This window comes from Malaya genurostris, chromosome 1, assembly GCF_030247185.1.
Source record: "Malaya genurostris strain Urasoe2022 chromosome 1, Malgen_1.1, whole genome shotgun sequence".
NCBI lineage: Eukaryota > Metazoa > Arthropoda > Insecta > Diptera > Culicidae > Malaya > Malaya genurostris.
In genome coordinates, this window is record NC_080570.1 from 100,685,744 (window position 1) to 100,699,863 (window position 14,120).

At 39.8% G+C, this 14,120-nt stretch overlaps 1 protein-coding gene across 9 annotated transcripts in view; it reads left to right on the forward strand.

Annotated features, from left to right (window-relative positions):
• Positions 1–14,120, forward strand: part of LOC131425244 (putative protein kinase C delta type homolog) — a 190,858-nt gene that overhangs the window by 111,790 nt on the left and 64,948 nt on the right. For 3 of the 9 annotated variants that reach the window (XR_009228954.1, XM_058586970.1, XM_058586971.1), the window contains exon 1: positions 3,519–9,456. The exons of 4 other annotated variants lie outside the window; for them this stretch is intronic. Coding sequence is in view for 4 of the 5 variants with exons in the window: in XM_058586970.1 (XP_058442953.1) it covers positions 4,335–9,456 (5,122 nt within the window). In the remaining variant the exon portion in view is untranslated. Of the gene's footprint in view, positions 1–3,505; positions 9,457–14,120 lie in introns of those variants that run through there. 2 more of the 9 variants (XM_058586967.1, XM_058586968.1) reach the window with 2 other exon arrangements.

Here is a 14,120-nt window from a genome sequence, read left to right on the forward strand (position 1 = left end):
CTTCCACCACCATGTTTGTCTTCGACATCGAAATCACCATTTTCAAAACGTTAAAACCACTCCCGACTTTTACTCAGAGCACCCCCGTCTTTAACTCAGAGCAGCATCACCGAAAGTTTCTGAGAGCATTCGATGCGAAAAGTAAAACTTCCCGCAAATGGCGAGAATTGGGCACATAAACAGACATTTTCGAGCGTGAATAATACGAAAACAAGAACAACTGTCACTGAAACGGCGATGACAATTCGTTAGGCACTGTACACACTCACTTTAAAGGCATTATCATCTATGTATTTTGACCAGCCTCAGCCGGTACAGCCACCTATCGGAAAACGGTGGAAGCAAAGTTGTACACCTGATAGTTTAGTTCATACACCGCGGTTGGAATCTTCTCATTATAGTTACTGAACTCTTAATCCTGTGTCATATGATCAGTTGAAACGGAACTTGTTCTAAGTTTTCTTAGTAAAAGTTATGTGATTCTAGAACATAAAATTCCTAGTTTTTCGAAAACAGATTCAGCTTGAGGGTTCTAATTCTTGTATGATTCCTGTTCATTATAATTTACTCAGAACGAATCCAAGATAATATACCCGTTCAAACAACCAATTTCTTGACATATATACTGCCGTTCTGTACATAATTGTTCCATATATTTAGGAAATCTAGAATAGAATATGGGACAGGTATGTGTAGACCAAAAGTGTAGTCTGACAAATCGTTGTTCTTCTGTGAAGTAATTGAAGTATCAACGTGTCTCGTCTTTCTTGTTCTTCGTCTTTCATTGTGAACGATGGAGATGTGGCCATTCGGTCATGGTGACTAGGCTATCATGCTGTCGAAATGTACAATCTATGGTATCTATTTCCAATACCATTTCCTAAGTAACTCTATGTCTTTTCGATAGCTACTTGGGACTAGATACTCGTCTAGGATGTGCCAAATTGCAATTTTTCCATTTTCAGGCCACAACTGTCAATCGCTTGGCAAAACATTGAATCTTCCCGGCACATCCCCACGTCAAGTCGCTATGTAAAACTTTCGTAATTGCTTAAAATCGAGTTTTACTTATGCCATCGATTAAAGTTCAGCTCTCGCGTTTCTTCAAAAACACTGTCGTAGAAGAGCATTGTACGCTTTTGGTCACGATATTCTGCTTCATGTGCCGATTTGGATGTTTACTGGCCTATTACAACTTATATACTTCCCTCGAATACAAATTATTTGTATTTGCATCCCTGACAAGAATTTTCCTCACTGTATAAATGTTGACGTTGTGTTCTGGTCATATTTCACCTAGCTGCACAGCTGATTATCCCTAACTCCAGTTTTTTCATAGATTGGCTAACCCTTTTTCACAATCAGAGTGTCTTTGAAGCTTTTAAATATTCAATAAACTGTTTTTTTGGGCATCTTCAACACTTTTGTAAGCTTGGAACCGGACCATTCCGGGTGTTACAGGTTTTTCTACACATTATTTTTTCTTCTAACGAGTTCCATTTGACATTGTTTCTGAACACGATCGACTACTTTGATTCAACTTGCACCAGCTGTTTTCTAAAGAAGTGTAAACAAACCACTGTCAAAGATTCTCGAATCCCAACACTAGAGGCGTGCTAGCTACTAACAGTGAAGAGAATCCAAGCTTTTGAATCATATTTTTTGAATGCATATTAATATAAAATGTTTAAAGAAAAACAATATAAAGTAATTTTATCAAAAAGATTGTTTATCACATTATTCTGAAATTTGACTTCTGCACAAAAGAATTTTTCCCTCGCAATTTTATGGTCGCAAAACTTTATGTCTGCTTGATAATTTATGTTGCACTGCTGACATAACAGTTCAACATAAACTAGCGAATCAAAGACGAAACATAAAATAATACTTTATATAATAAATCGAATTCGTTTTTCTCCAAATCGAGGGCAAAACAAACAGTAGAGTAAAGTCGCCCATTCAAAAGTACACCAAACATTTTATTTTGGGTCAGATTATCATATTAATCGAAATCGGAGATGCACAGGTGCGAAGTCTCGATCAGAAGAAAATAGCAACTGCATACTATATTGTACCTTTGTTTCCGACTTGCAAGAGAGCTTAATATTGTATTAGTTAGGTGGAAATAGGAGCTAAAATAGCTCCACTTTATTCTTAAAATTATTACCTGCACGAACTGAGAAATATCAACTGAAGTTGTTTCCAATACCAAAACAAAAGCAGGGGACGTGTTCATGCGGCTCACCTGGGTTCGATTCTTAACCCCACATATGGGGTCAGAACTTGCTAGCCCGAAGAGGCGAAGGACCTTAAGGTTAAAACCTCTATAATCGAAACAAAGGAAAACGAAAGGGCAAATGTATAACTGAATTTCACTGTACTTAAAATATACAGGATGCTCCATCTTTTATGTCGGTATGTAAGCATTGAATAACTTGAGAAAAAACAGCCGATTTCTATAAGTGATGTATTTTTATTCAGGTTCCTTACAATTTTGTGGAACTGTTTTTGAAAACAATATCAATTAGGTGCCCACCTTTATTAGCAATTACAATATGACTCCTTTTTTGCGTTTGCCATTACCTTTTCGAGTATTTGCATGTGCGACTATGAATATTTGTAAATTTAGGAGTTTTTGGTTTCAAAGTAACTGGCTTGTAATAAAAACAAAACAAAAAACAATGAAGCCAAAGATGAAACACGAAGAAAATGAAAATTTGAATGGTTGGCTAATACCATCTTTCGAAAACCGCAACGAACACATGATAAAATTCAAACAAACAAAATGTCCGACTGTACTCGATCCTTGAACTATAACTTTGTTAAACTATGAAAATATGAACATGAACTATTCGAAGAGGTTATTTCTTTTTTACTTCATATGTGATAAAGATTGTACGAAGTTTCGAAAAAAACTGCTTCAAAGCAGAAAAGATATAGCCCGAAAATTTTATTTCATACGTAATAAATTATATTCGAAATTGATATTACCATTACAAGACAAACTAACATAGATTGAATCGGAAATTACTCGCTGAGGTTGCAATTTTATGAACTTAACAGGCTTCGAGTAGTAGTTCCCTTGAAAATAGATTTCGAATGTATAAAAATGCCATCATTACACTATTAAGTAGATAAAAGGGAGATTTTTTTAATTGCAAGCAACGTTTGAATTAGGACCCAGTTATAGCAGTAATTTTCGCAGCCCACCAAGAAAACAAATATTTGTCGACCATTTTTTTTCACAAGTAGTCTGTTTCCTAATAATTCAACAATTTTATTCTAATTTCAAAACGTGACTTAATTAGTGGGTATCCCCTGTTACATACAATCAGTTGCATCGTTCAGTATCGGCTCTTGGCCTTACTAAAAGTTCATCTGCAACTGTAAGTCGTGTATCCGGGGAGAGCATTTTCGCGTGGGAAAAAGTGATATTTTTCTCCCCCAATTTTCACAACGGTTTGAAATCTGCGGCTGTTTGCTGATCGGAGATGATCAGTCTGCGAGTACACGTTGGTCGAGCCGGTTCTGGTAGCGTGCAGAAACGCCGTAGTCTCGGTCGAGTTCTAGAGTGCACAAGAAGAAGCAGGTGACAGGTGCGATCATCAAGCGTGTTGGGAATTGTTGCAAAAACGCGGTGTTCTATTTTAAATCTCAACTGCTCTCGTGTTGACGAGCGTGTATGTGTTTCGGTACATATTCCCGCGTACAAGAGGCTAGTGAAACAGGAGAAAATATTTAAATAATTTTCACTTTCGCACAGGTTTTGGCGGGTTAGAGTGGCTATGTGCGAGCAAGCAGTGGTCGTTTAGTGAGTTTCGATTTTGGGAGATTCTACTTGCGCAGCTCGCATTTGTCAGCTACCTCTTAAAGCTGTTACGGTAGCAGCTGATGCGAGGACGAAATCCCCATGGGTTTAGTCGGCGGTGATGAGGGGCTCTTTTTGAGTGAAATATGAAATATTCGTGCTCAGTGAAGGTACCGATGGTGACCGAGTTCAAAAGTGTTCTTGATTTTATTTTACAGTCCACCAAATACGTCGTATCAAGAAGAGTAAATATGATTTTCAGGTCGTTTCTGGTGATGCGTGATTGAAGTGCTATCTGCCCTAGACAACAGTCTGCCAGAAAGTGTGTGGGAAGAAAGCAGTCAGAAAACTCAAGTGTCCAAAAAAGCAGTGTATTTGCGATGTGGCATCTCGCTTTCAGCTAAAGCAGAAAAAAAAATTAAAAGTGTTTTATATACAGCTCTCGTGACGCACGCTTAGTCGTGAAAGGAGAGATCACATTGTTATGATATTTGTTTGCGAAATCAGTTACAACTAAATCGACAAAATGCCGCTATATTCGGAGTTGTATCACAATTTCATCGGCAACGCGCCGGTGATCCCAACACCGATTATTTCATCGATGCCGTCTAATTCATATGTGCCGCCGAGCTACATGGGTGTGTCCCGTTCTTTCGGGAATCCGATAACAGCCACCAGAACACCATCTTTCACACGTGGATACGTCCCGAAACTAACCCCAATTACGGAAACACCCCGCAATCGAGCAACGGCTCTATCTCGTATTAATTCACCAAAATATATCCGTTGTCATGCTTCACCGACTTACCAAAAGCCGAGACGTGTCATCAACACAGCCGATATAGACGTGTCTGCGAGTCGGTATGCTATCCGAGATCTTACACCAATACGTGATCGATATCCTTCCTCATCCCCAACCTCTTCAATATCCCCGGACCCACTTTCATCATCCAACATAAGCATTCGTGAGCAGGAACTCATCGAACGGAATGAGCAACGTAAGGCTCGTTCTGCTATCAATCGAAATCGAGCAGTCGTGCGGCTTAATACTATCCGCGCTCGTAGCAAATCTCGGGGCAGTCGTGGTAGCACCGAACGAAAGTCACCTCTTCGAGCTGATTCGTCAGATAATGCCTACGATGATACTGCGTATCAGGATAATCAACCTAAACCAACATCCTGGAGGGATCACTTTCGTGATGAACTTCCACGTCAACCGAAGAAAGTCGAACCCAGTAAAAGTCCAGGAGAGCTGCTTCTTGAGAAACATTTAATCCGTGAAGATGAGACAACTCCTTTGTTGATCGATGAAATCGTTTATAAATCACCGGTTATGAAGCGACGAGCAACTGTCAGACGGAAGAGTACTGCCAAGATACCCAGTTTCCATGAAATCTGCTCCGACATTAATTCAGATAAGCTGGACGACGATCTTAATGCCGGTGAACTGCGTCGTCGAGCTTCTCAGATAATTGAAGATGAAATTGCCCAATTTCAACAACAACTTCATGATGCTAATGGAATTATGGATGATCAGTTAGAGGAACGTCTCAAATCAGCCTTAGAGCAGCAAATTACCGACTCCGATATTCAATTCCCAGAGAAGAAAAAACTCAAAAAGGTTCGACGAGTTCGAAGCAAACCCCTTCCGAAAATCGATGCTGAGAACAATGTGGTATATGATCATCCGGAATTAGGAATCAAGATTACTGCAGATAGTCCGACAATCGAAAGTATACCTGCTCCTATAATTACGACTCATGTGGAAGATGTTGAAGAATGTACCGTGTACAGACTTCCAAAAAAAATCAAGAAAACAACATCAGGAGAATCTTCTCCCGATATCGACAGGTTAGCGAAGAAGACACAGAAAAAGACAGACAGCTTTCCGGTAGGGCAAAACATCGTAGAGTTTCCTGACCAGAATGTTGATGTATCTACTGTTGAACAGGTAGAGACGAAGATTGGTGATACAACGCTTGGCGAGTTAGCCAAACGTAGAAAAGCCCAGGAGTTGCAGAAAAAGATAGAGACTCTGTCAAAACTCAGTGGTAAAAAATTACTCAGTGAAACAGAACAAAATATTATATCCGTTTCCGTTGAACCTAATACTACAGTTGAAGGAAAGATTGAACAACTTGAGCCTCCTGAAGAAAAGAAATTGAAACCACCTGGGAAGAAGATTTCCGCTATTACAATAGAGCGCAAAAGAACTCAAGATTTGGAGAAAAAAATAGAATCTATCGCCAAACTTGGTGAATCATCGGATATAGCTAACATTTGGGACCAATGCGCTACAGCTACAGCATCAGCCACAAATGTGGTACAGAAGTTACCAACCAGAATAAATCAAAGGCAAAAATCGGAAAAACCCGACACATCTTTGAAAATCATGCCCTCAGAAGAACGTGCACTCAATGATTTGGAGAAGGCAAATCTTGAAGAGCAAATATCAAAAGCCCAAGGATTGCAGAAAAAAGCAACTGACAAAAAACTCGTAGAACAACTAGGAACAAAAAAATCTGAAAGAAATACTGAAGCTCTTTTTAATACAGAAACGGTGAAGTCTCTCGAGAACGAAGATAAAATCCCGTTCGCAGACGCCAAGAAAAATAAAAATAATATAGTTTTGAAGGACAATAAGAAGACTGATATAAAAAATTCGGTTGATATTACACAAGAATCAATCAAGAATATTATTGAAGAAAATACAACAATATCAGAAGAAAAACCTCAAGAAATGCTGAAAACATTGACTAAGCCAAGTATTAAATCAACAAAAACGGTGATTAATTCAGAAGATGCTGCCAAAAGTACTCCGAAGCCAGCTCTAAATGGAGCTATGAAAACTCCGCAACAGACAAAATCAGAAATTATGAAACCGACTGCGTTGGAAAATACGTCTGCAAAATTCAATGAATCAAAAGATTTAGATTCAAATAATGTACAAACGCAAGAAAAACTTGTCACCACAAAACCAAAATTATCAGAAAAGCTTACGTCTTCTAAACAAATAACTGTTGCCCCTAAAACATTTACTGGAGATCAAGCGGAATCTCCGAAATCTGTTGCTACAACATCGAAAATCGTTGAGCCTCTGAAATCCAAACAGAAACAAGAGGATCTTCCCAAACCAATTCTGAAACCATGCAAAAAACCTGAAATCATATCACCTGCCCCCGTAGAGGAAGACTTTTGGGGAAATATTGGGACTAGAGAAACCATAGCATTTGCTCGAAGAAGACAAAACCTTGAACGTCGTAATCAATTAATTCTTCTCAAATTCAATGAAGGAGAAGAAGACAATGCAGGAGTACCCGAGGTAATAGCTCCACCAACAATTAAAACAATGACTCCGCTTCAAGCACAGAATAATGAGATTAAAATGACGGAAGCAAAAGACGAATGTGTCAGCAGCGCAGGGGTGCTAGGTGAATTTGAGGCTGCCAAGGAAGCACCTCGTGACATTGTTCGGAAAAAAGCTTTCGAAGTTTCGAGAGTGAAACTTGAAGAACCAACAATAAATTGTAAAGGGGAGAATGTTTTGGATATCCTCTCAAAGCCAAAAAGTAATAATCTCAAGATTGAAGTTACGAAGGACGAAGCCAATGCAAAAGTGGTCGAATTGGGGAAAGCAACTATATCAGTTGAAAATTCGAAAACTACTTCATCACAAAAATTAGTCGTAGACGAGAAAACGGCTAAAATTCTTCCTGCTAGTTCAACCGTTCAACCAAATTTACCTAATGAAGAAAACATTGGAAATCCGCACATATCACCTGAAGCTGTTTCCAAACTACAAAGAATAAAAACAGAAAATGAGACGAATAGAAAGTCTCTACCGAACTTCGAAGAAAAACCTTTAATATCTAAGATGGCTAATACGAAAAAGTCTCTTGTAGTTGAAGTGGAACAACCTAAGACACCTATTGGTAAGATCGTTGGAGAAGATGTACTCAAAACATCATGCCAACAAAACCAACAGTCTAATGTGGAATCTTTCAAAGAATCTCAGAGTATTCCTGATCCTATAAAGTTAAAATCTTCCGATGACTCTTTGCTAACGGTAAAACCATCGGAAAATTTATCCAAACAACAAACACCAGAAACTCCAATCATCAAACAACTTCTTGCACCATCTATTTCCAACAGTACAGATCCGGTGTCACAATCGAGCACTAATCTAACACCTAACCCAGTCACAGAGCAAACGGTTCCACCAGTGGCCCAGAAAAAACTTATCAATCCAAAACTATCACCAAAGGAGATGATTAAAGCTGTAGCTCCGACCATCGCTGCTGCAGCCGAAAAGAAACTAGCTCAAGCACAGAAAAGTGAGACGTCAGCTATGAAACTGCAAAAGACTACCGACAATCCGGAAACTCCGAAAAAGACTTTAATCAAGCCGCAGGCGGCTGATGAACCGACTTCGATCAAAACAGACAATGACGCAGAGGTAAAAAATGCTGACAACAAATCATCAACTGCAGGCGGCGAGAAAAAGATAAAGGTTGTGAAGAAAGTGATAAGGGTTGTGAAACCGAAGGGAAGTGCACCAACGGCATTGGATGCTGCAGCCAAAGCCGAGGCTGACCGATTGGAGGCGGAGCGTAGGAAACAGCAAGAAAATCTAGAAAAAATGAAAGCAAAAGTAAATCAGATCACGCTGAACATGGGCGTTAAACTCGAGGTGGAAATAAAAGAGTGTGCTAAGTGCCAACAGGCAGCGCTGTCAAACACACTTCCGGCAAAGAAACAACAACCGGCTTCGAGTAATGATAAGCCAGCACCGAGCGCGGTTGAAGCAGGGTTGACGAAGAATAAATTTGGCGTTGTTACAAATCTAAGTGATCTATCAGCTGCGGGTAGAGGTAATCGATCAGTTGGCGATCAAGTGTCGACGGGCGCGGATCAACAGAAGAAACTCAAACAGCAACCCGGTAAGGCGCGATACTCTTCCAGCAGTAGCGAAGTAGATAAAGATACTGCTTCAGAAACATCCTTTTCCGGTGTCGAAGACGACTGGTCATCGGACGAAGAGGAGGAAATGGCAAATGATAAGCCAGAGAAGAAGAAGTTCGATCCCCAAAAGCGGGTTAAGCTAAATGTCGAGCAGATGCGCAAATGCTACTCCAAGGAGGAAAAATCTCCGATTGTGTTGGTGGCACGGCCGAGGCCTCTATGGAAAGTGAAACGACACGGACATCGGCACAACCGGAAGGCAGACCTCACCAGTAGCAGTGAAAGCGGGGACGAATCGGAATCAAACACGGATCAAACCTCATCGGAGACCGCTTCCACAGTGGACGCTTCCTCGGATATCAATACCGATAGTAGTGTGAATAGTAGTCGCGGTGATAAAAAGAAAAAACCCGCAAAATCTAGTAGCAAAACCAGTGATGTGGGTAGTGATATCTATGATAATCCTATGGTAATTCCGTTGCACACGGAACCAGCCAGTTATAAAAGTTCAGCCAAAGATGAGAATAACAATGAACGAAATCAGTCTGGATCGCAGCCGAATGAGGATGACGACGAGAACAACAAAAACGCTGGAAATCATGAGATTCGTAGCACCAGTACTAGTAGCCACGATTCAGGTTTCTACGGCGGAGGAACAGCGCCAATTAGCCCAAAAAAAGCTATGGGTAAGTATTCTTGACCTTCAATCATCATCTGTTACACGTTCAAGGTTGGAAAAATCGATTCATCGCGTGTCATTGTGCGGTCTGAACGCTTTGATCTCGCACACCAACGCTAATGAAATCTCATTTCTCGCCCTATCGGCGGATCGATTGTTGTAATTGCAGCTTATGTGTGCACAGCCCGAGTGCACTGTCAAGTATTCACAGTCTGTCAACAATGCTGAGTCAACAATGTAGATCATTTTGGGTGATACACGATCTGTCACGAGTGGCACGAATCATAATACCAAATTTTGTAACTGTACATGGGTGTGTACGCACTGTTGTAGTTGGCATCGTCGACAAATTGCATCAGCGTTTCCGGTAAGTGAGATAATCGCTGACCAATTGAATAGGGTTACTTTCCTCAGCCGGAAGAATTGACATCTGTTCAATACAAATTTCGATCACCCAAATAGAATGACGATTTATTTCTACGGATTGCCGATTAAATTATATAAATAGAAGCTCGTTTTATTTCGTCGAGCCAGACCGAGAGATTGTTTGTTTTGTCTCGGAGTGACGGAAAAGCGCGCGAGAGAGAAAGAGTGTGTATGTTTGCGTGTTGTACGTGAATGGAAGTTTAGCATTTATTGTTCAAACATCATATATTACTATGATAAAGCTTCCGAAGTGGAACTTGGTCTTCTGTTTCGGTAGAATTCTTAGTGTACAGCTCAGAACAATAGTTAAGCTAGTGCTACGATTCTTCTGACTCTATGAATTTTTCCAGGGTTTTACTCATGACACCTGGCTTATGAGACGCTTAGTACAGTTTGAATTGTCTATGATTGATATGCGGATCGATACTCTGATCTTAGCACTAGTCATATAGTTGTTCAATACATTGATGAATTGGTTGCGGAGTCAGTTGATACAGAAGATTAAGTTCCGCTTCGAGTGTAGTAAGGAGCTTCGAGTTTTACATATTTTTTTCAAATGCGAAACAAATAATTTCGTTAATAACAGCAATATAGAATTTTACCACAGTATCATGATTTAATATCCGGAGCTATCTAACTGAACTTCGCTCAACAAAAATAGATATTGGTACCATTCTCGGAACGTTTGTAAGAAATCCATAAATTACCTAATTACGGTGTTGATGCTTGAGCTCGGAACCACGTTAACTAAATACCAATGTAAAGTACTCAACATGGAGATCAATTATTATACTTAAAAGAGAAAATTACGAAATAAGTACTCCGATTTGGTTATGGTGAAATCATGACCTTTAGTTCGCATACCACTTATCATATTTTCGGCACTCTGTAGGCTAACCTGAGCGACCATTTTGTTCCATCATTTGTTCATCTCTGTCACATCCTGAGTTACCTTTTCAATAATCCTCATCTTCTGCTGACAAATTCCCAATATTTCGCAGTTGAGAGCATAAGGTTGAATTGAAATCTACTCCTGCATCTCGATATCGTTGTAGCGTTTCATCACTGTAGTGATAGCTTGCCAAATCATACCAAAACTTTACAAGTCCATTGTGAGCTTTAATGTACAAAAGAATGCATTATCTCAGTCATTCCTGTTTGTACGGTTGTACAATCGAAAGTCTTGTTTGCCACAAAAACCTAGGTTTTTCCGGCCACAGCTTCTAGTACCTTGCCAGATCATAGTCTTCCTCGAGAATGTATCGGCAAAAACCCATTTCGCAATGCTTGGCAGCGTAACCATCTTCGTTGGCATAGCTCGGAATCACTACGAATGTTCAAAATTCCAGTGAAAACTATCGTAGATTGAACGCGGGGTTATACAAAGCCAACGTTATGTAGGTTCAAACCGATCTTCGCCGGAATCCCAAAACTTTCGGGAATTTTGTGAATTCCAAACACAAATCTAGATCAGTTCCGTCATCTGTTTGTTACGGTGGTGTTGCATCCAGATCAACATTGGCGTCTTGCGACTTGTTTGCAAAGTCCTTTGCTTCGTTATTTGCTGGAAATATTGCATCTGACATTGAAGCTAAGGTTGCAGCGTTGGATGGTCCTGAGAGCTTAGTATACATGGATACTTTTAATATTATTCCAGAAATGATGGTTGCAGCGGCAAAAAAAATTGAAACGATCATTCTCGGCCGGGCTAGATGACATACCCGCTGCAGTTTACAGTCACTGTGCTACTGCTTTAGCCGAGCCTCTTTGCGTGATGTTTAACAAATCATTTGAGCAAGGAATATTCCCGATGATTTGGAAGTGGTCTTTATATGTGTTTTATATGCCGGTGATCCTAAAAATGTAAGGAACTACCGTGGTATAAAAAAATTGTCTGCTGCTTCAAAGCTCTTTGAAATAATGGTGAGTAATGAATGAGCTGTTCTCTCGTACAAAAAATTACATCTCCACTGATCAACAAGGGCTTATGGACGAGCGTTCGGTCAGCACTAATCTTCTGAATTTTAACTCGACCTGTATTTCGCGTTTCGAGGAAAAAGTACAAATTGATGCCGTAGACAATGATCTGAAAGTTCATTGACTGGCTATGCTCTTACTTACTACTGGTAGGGTCTTACGAGTTAAGTTAGATTCATGTGTGTCGTCTTCGTTTGCGAACATATCAAATTTACTTCAAGGTAGCATCATGGATCCACTTCTGTTCTCGCTGTTTTTTACTGACGCTACTTTGCTGCTCAGTGGAGGCTGCAAATAAGTTTACGCCGACGACTATACCATGAGGTACGCTCTATTGACGAATGCGTTTGTATTCAAATGCTTCTGGATGAATTCGTTACCTGTTGTCGAATGAACTGGTTTATCGTCAGCATTGCAAAATGTCAGGTCAAAAAATTCCACCGAATATTGATTCCATTATATTTTGACTATGAAATTGACGGTCAAACGCTTCAAAGAGTTGGTCGTGTTGACGTATGGAAAAAAACCTACGTCTGTTGAGAATATTCTATGAAATTTTCAAAATGATTCATTGAGTTTACCGCTCGTGTTGTATTTTTTTCTGACTGAAAATTAGAACGCTCGGAATTGCATAACTTTACTTGTTCTACAAATATCTCGGCTTTGAAGGCTTGTATCATAAATCTACCGTGACAAAGTCTAAATAATTTAGTTTAGATGCGATTAGTTCATAAAAACATATATGTTATCGCAATAAAAACAAAGTCTTGTATTTTTCTGTGAAACAAAGTCAGTTTCAATGCATCCGCCGTTTTATTCGCTTTAGTTTCCTGGTGGTGTCCGGGAAAAGAAGAGAAGAGGAGAGAAATCAAATCTACTCTACAAGGTTCCTAAACATACAGACGCAAAGGTAAGTTAGGGAGTCAAGGAGAAAGATTAACAATCTATCCGCGACCCACTGTCCACTGTCACACAACGGCGTTTGAAGTGATCCTATCTATCGATGCTGTTCCACTCGTGAAAATGTAGCAAAATGCCCCAAACAGACGAATTCGTCCATTTTTACGACTTCGCGGTTTTTGAACCTGGCAACGTCGGATTTTTTAAAATGAGTGTTCAAAATTAATTCTCTGTTCGCGGATTCCATTCAGTATAGCTTCCTTGAAACAAACCACAGTCTCAACATATTACGTCAAGTGAATCACGTTCAGAATGAAAATGACAGAACTCTTGACCTCTGCCTCTCGAGCAAATCCGATTGCGTACGCAAAATTAAAATTTCCACATTGTACTAGAATCGTCGCACGACCGACATATTTATTGCTTCGCCAGTTGCAATTTCAAAAAAGCCGACTACAATAGTATCATTGTTTTTCTTTCTAACTTGATCTGGAGTGAAATTCTTGACAACTACGATGTTTATCTTGGGACTCAAACCTTTTCTAACGTTATGACGTACGCAATCGATCAATACGTTCCTAAGCGAATTAGCCAGCCCGATCCAAAAGCATTTTGGAAGCATGCACTTACCCTCGTCTATGTTTTTCAAACAACAAACTAGTGCCTGCACGCAAGAGATTAGCAATAAATTTGTAGGAACATTTTCCAGCGATTTTTCTAGAGAGACCTTAAGCCCGTACCAAATCTCTCTTCCAATATCAAGCCGGTCTTTGAATTCAATCAATATCGACCCTGACGCTGTAAAATTGTTTGAATTAGTAGTTCTCAAGCCAATTTTTGATCACTGTGGAGAATATATTGGAACGCTCCACTGCTACTAATCCCCTATCTTTCACGACGTATATAATGTACATAAATGTCTAACGGCTTTCAAACGGATGCAAATAACATGGATCTCTCCAAAGCTTTCGGTAGAATCAATTACACTATCACGATTGCCAAACTGGATAGGCTGAGTTTCGGATCCAGTATTCTTCGATGGATGCAATCCTATCTCTACAATCGACAGCTGGCGGTTGAAACCAATGACTGTCTATCGCAGGAGTTCTTTGCTTTTTCCGGAATACCTCAAGGCAGTTATCCCGGCCCACCGATTTTTCTCCTATATCAATGATATAAATTACTCACTGGAAGGCCCACGAATATCTTTTGCTGATGGCTTAAAATTATACCAAACAATCAAGAGTGCAGAGGATGCTTACTCCTTTTAGCGTCTACTGACCATTTTTTCGAAGTGATGCGAGATCAACCGTATGACTTTGAACATCAGCAAATGCTCTATTATTACGTTTACTCGTAAGAAAGACT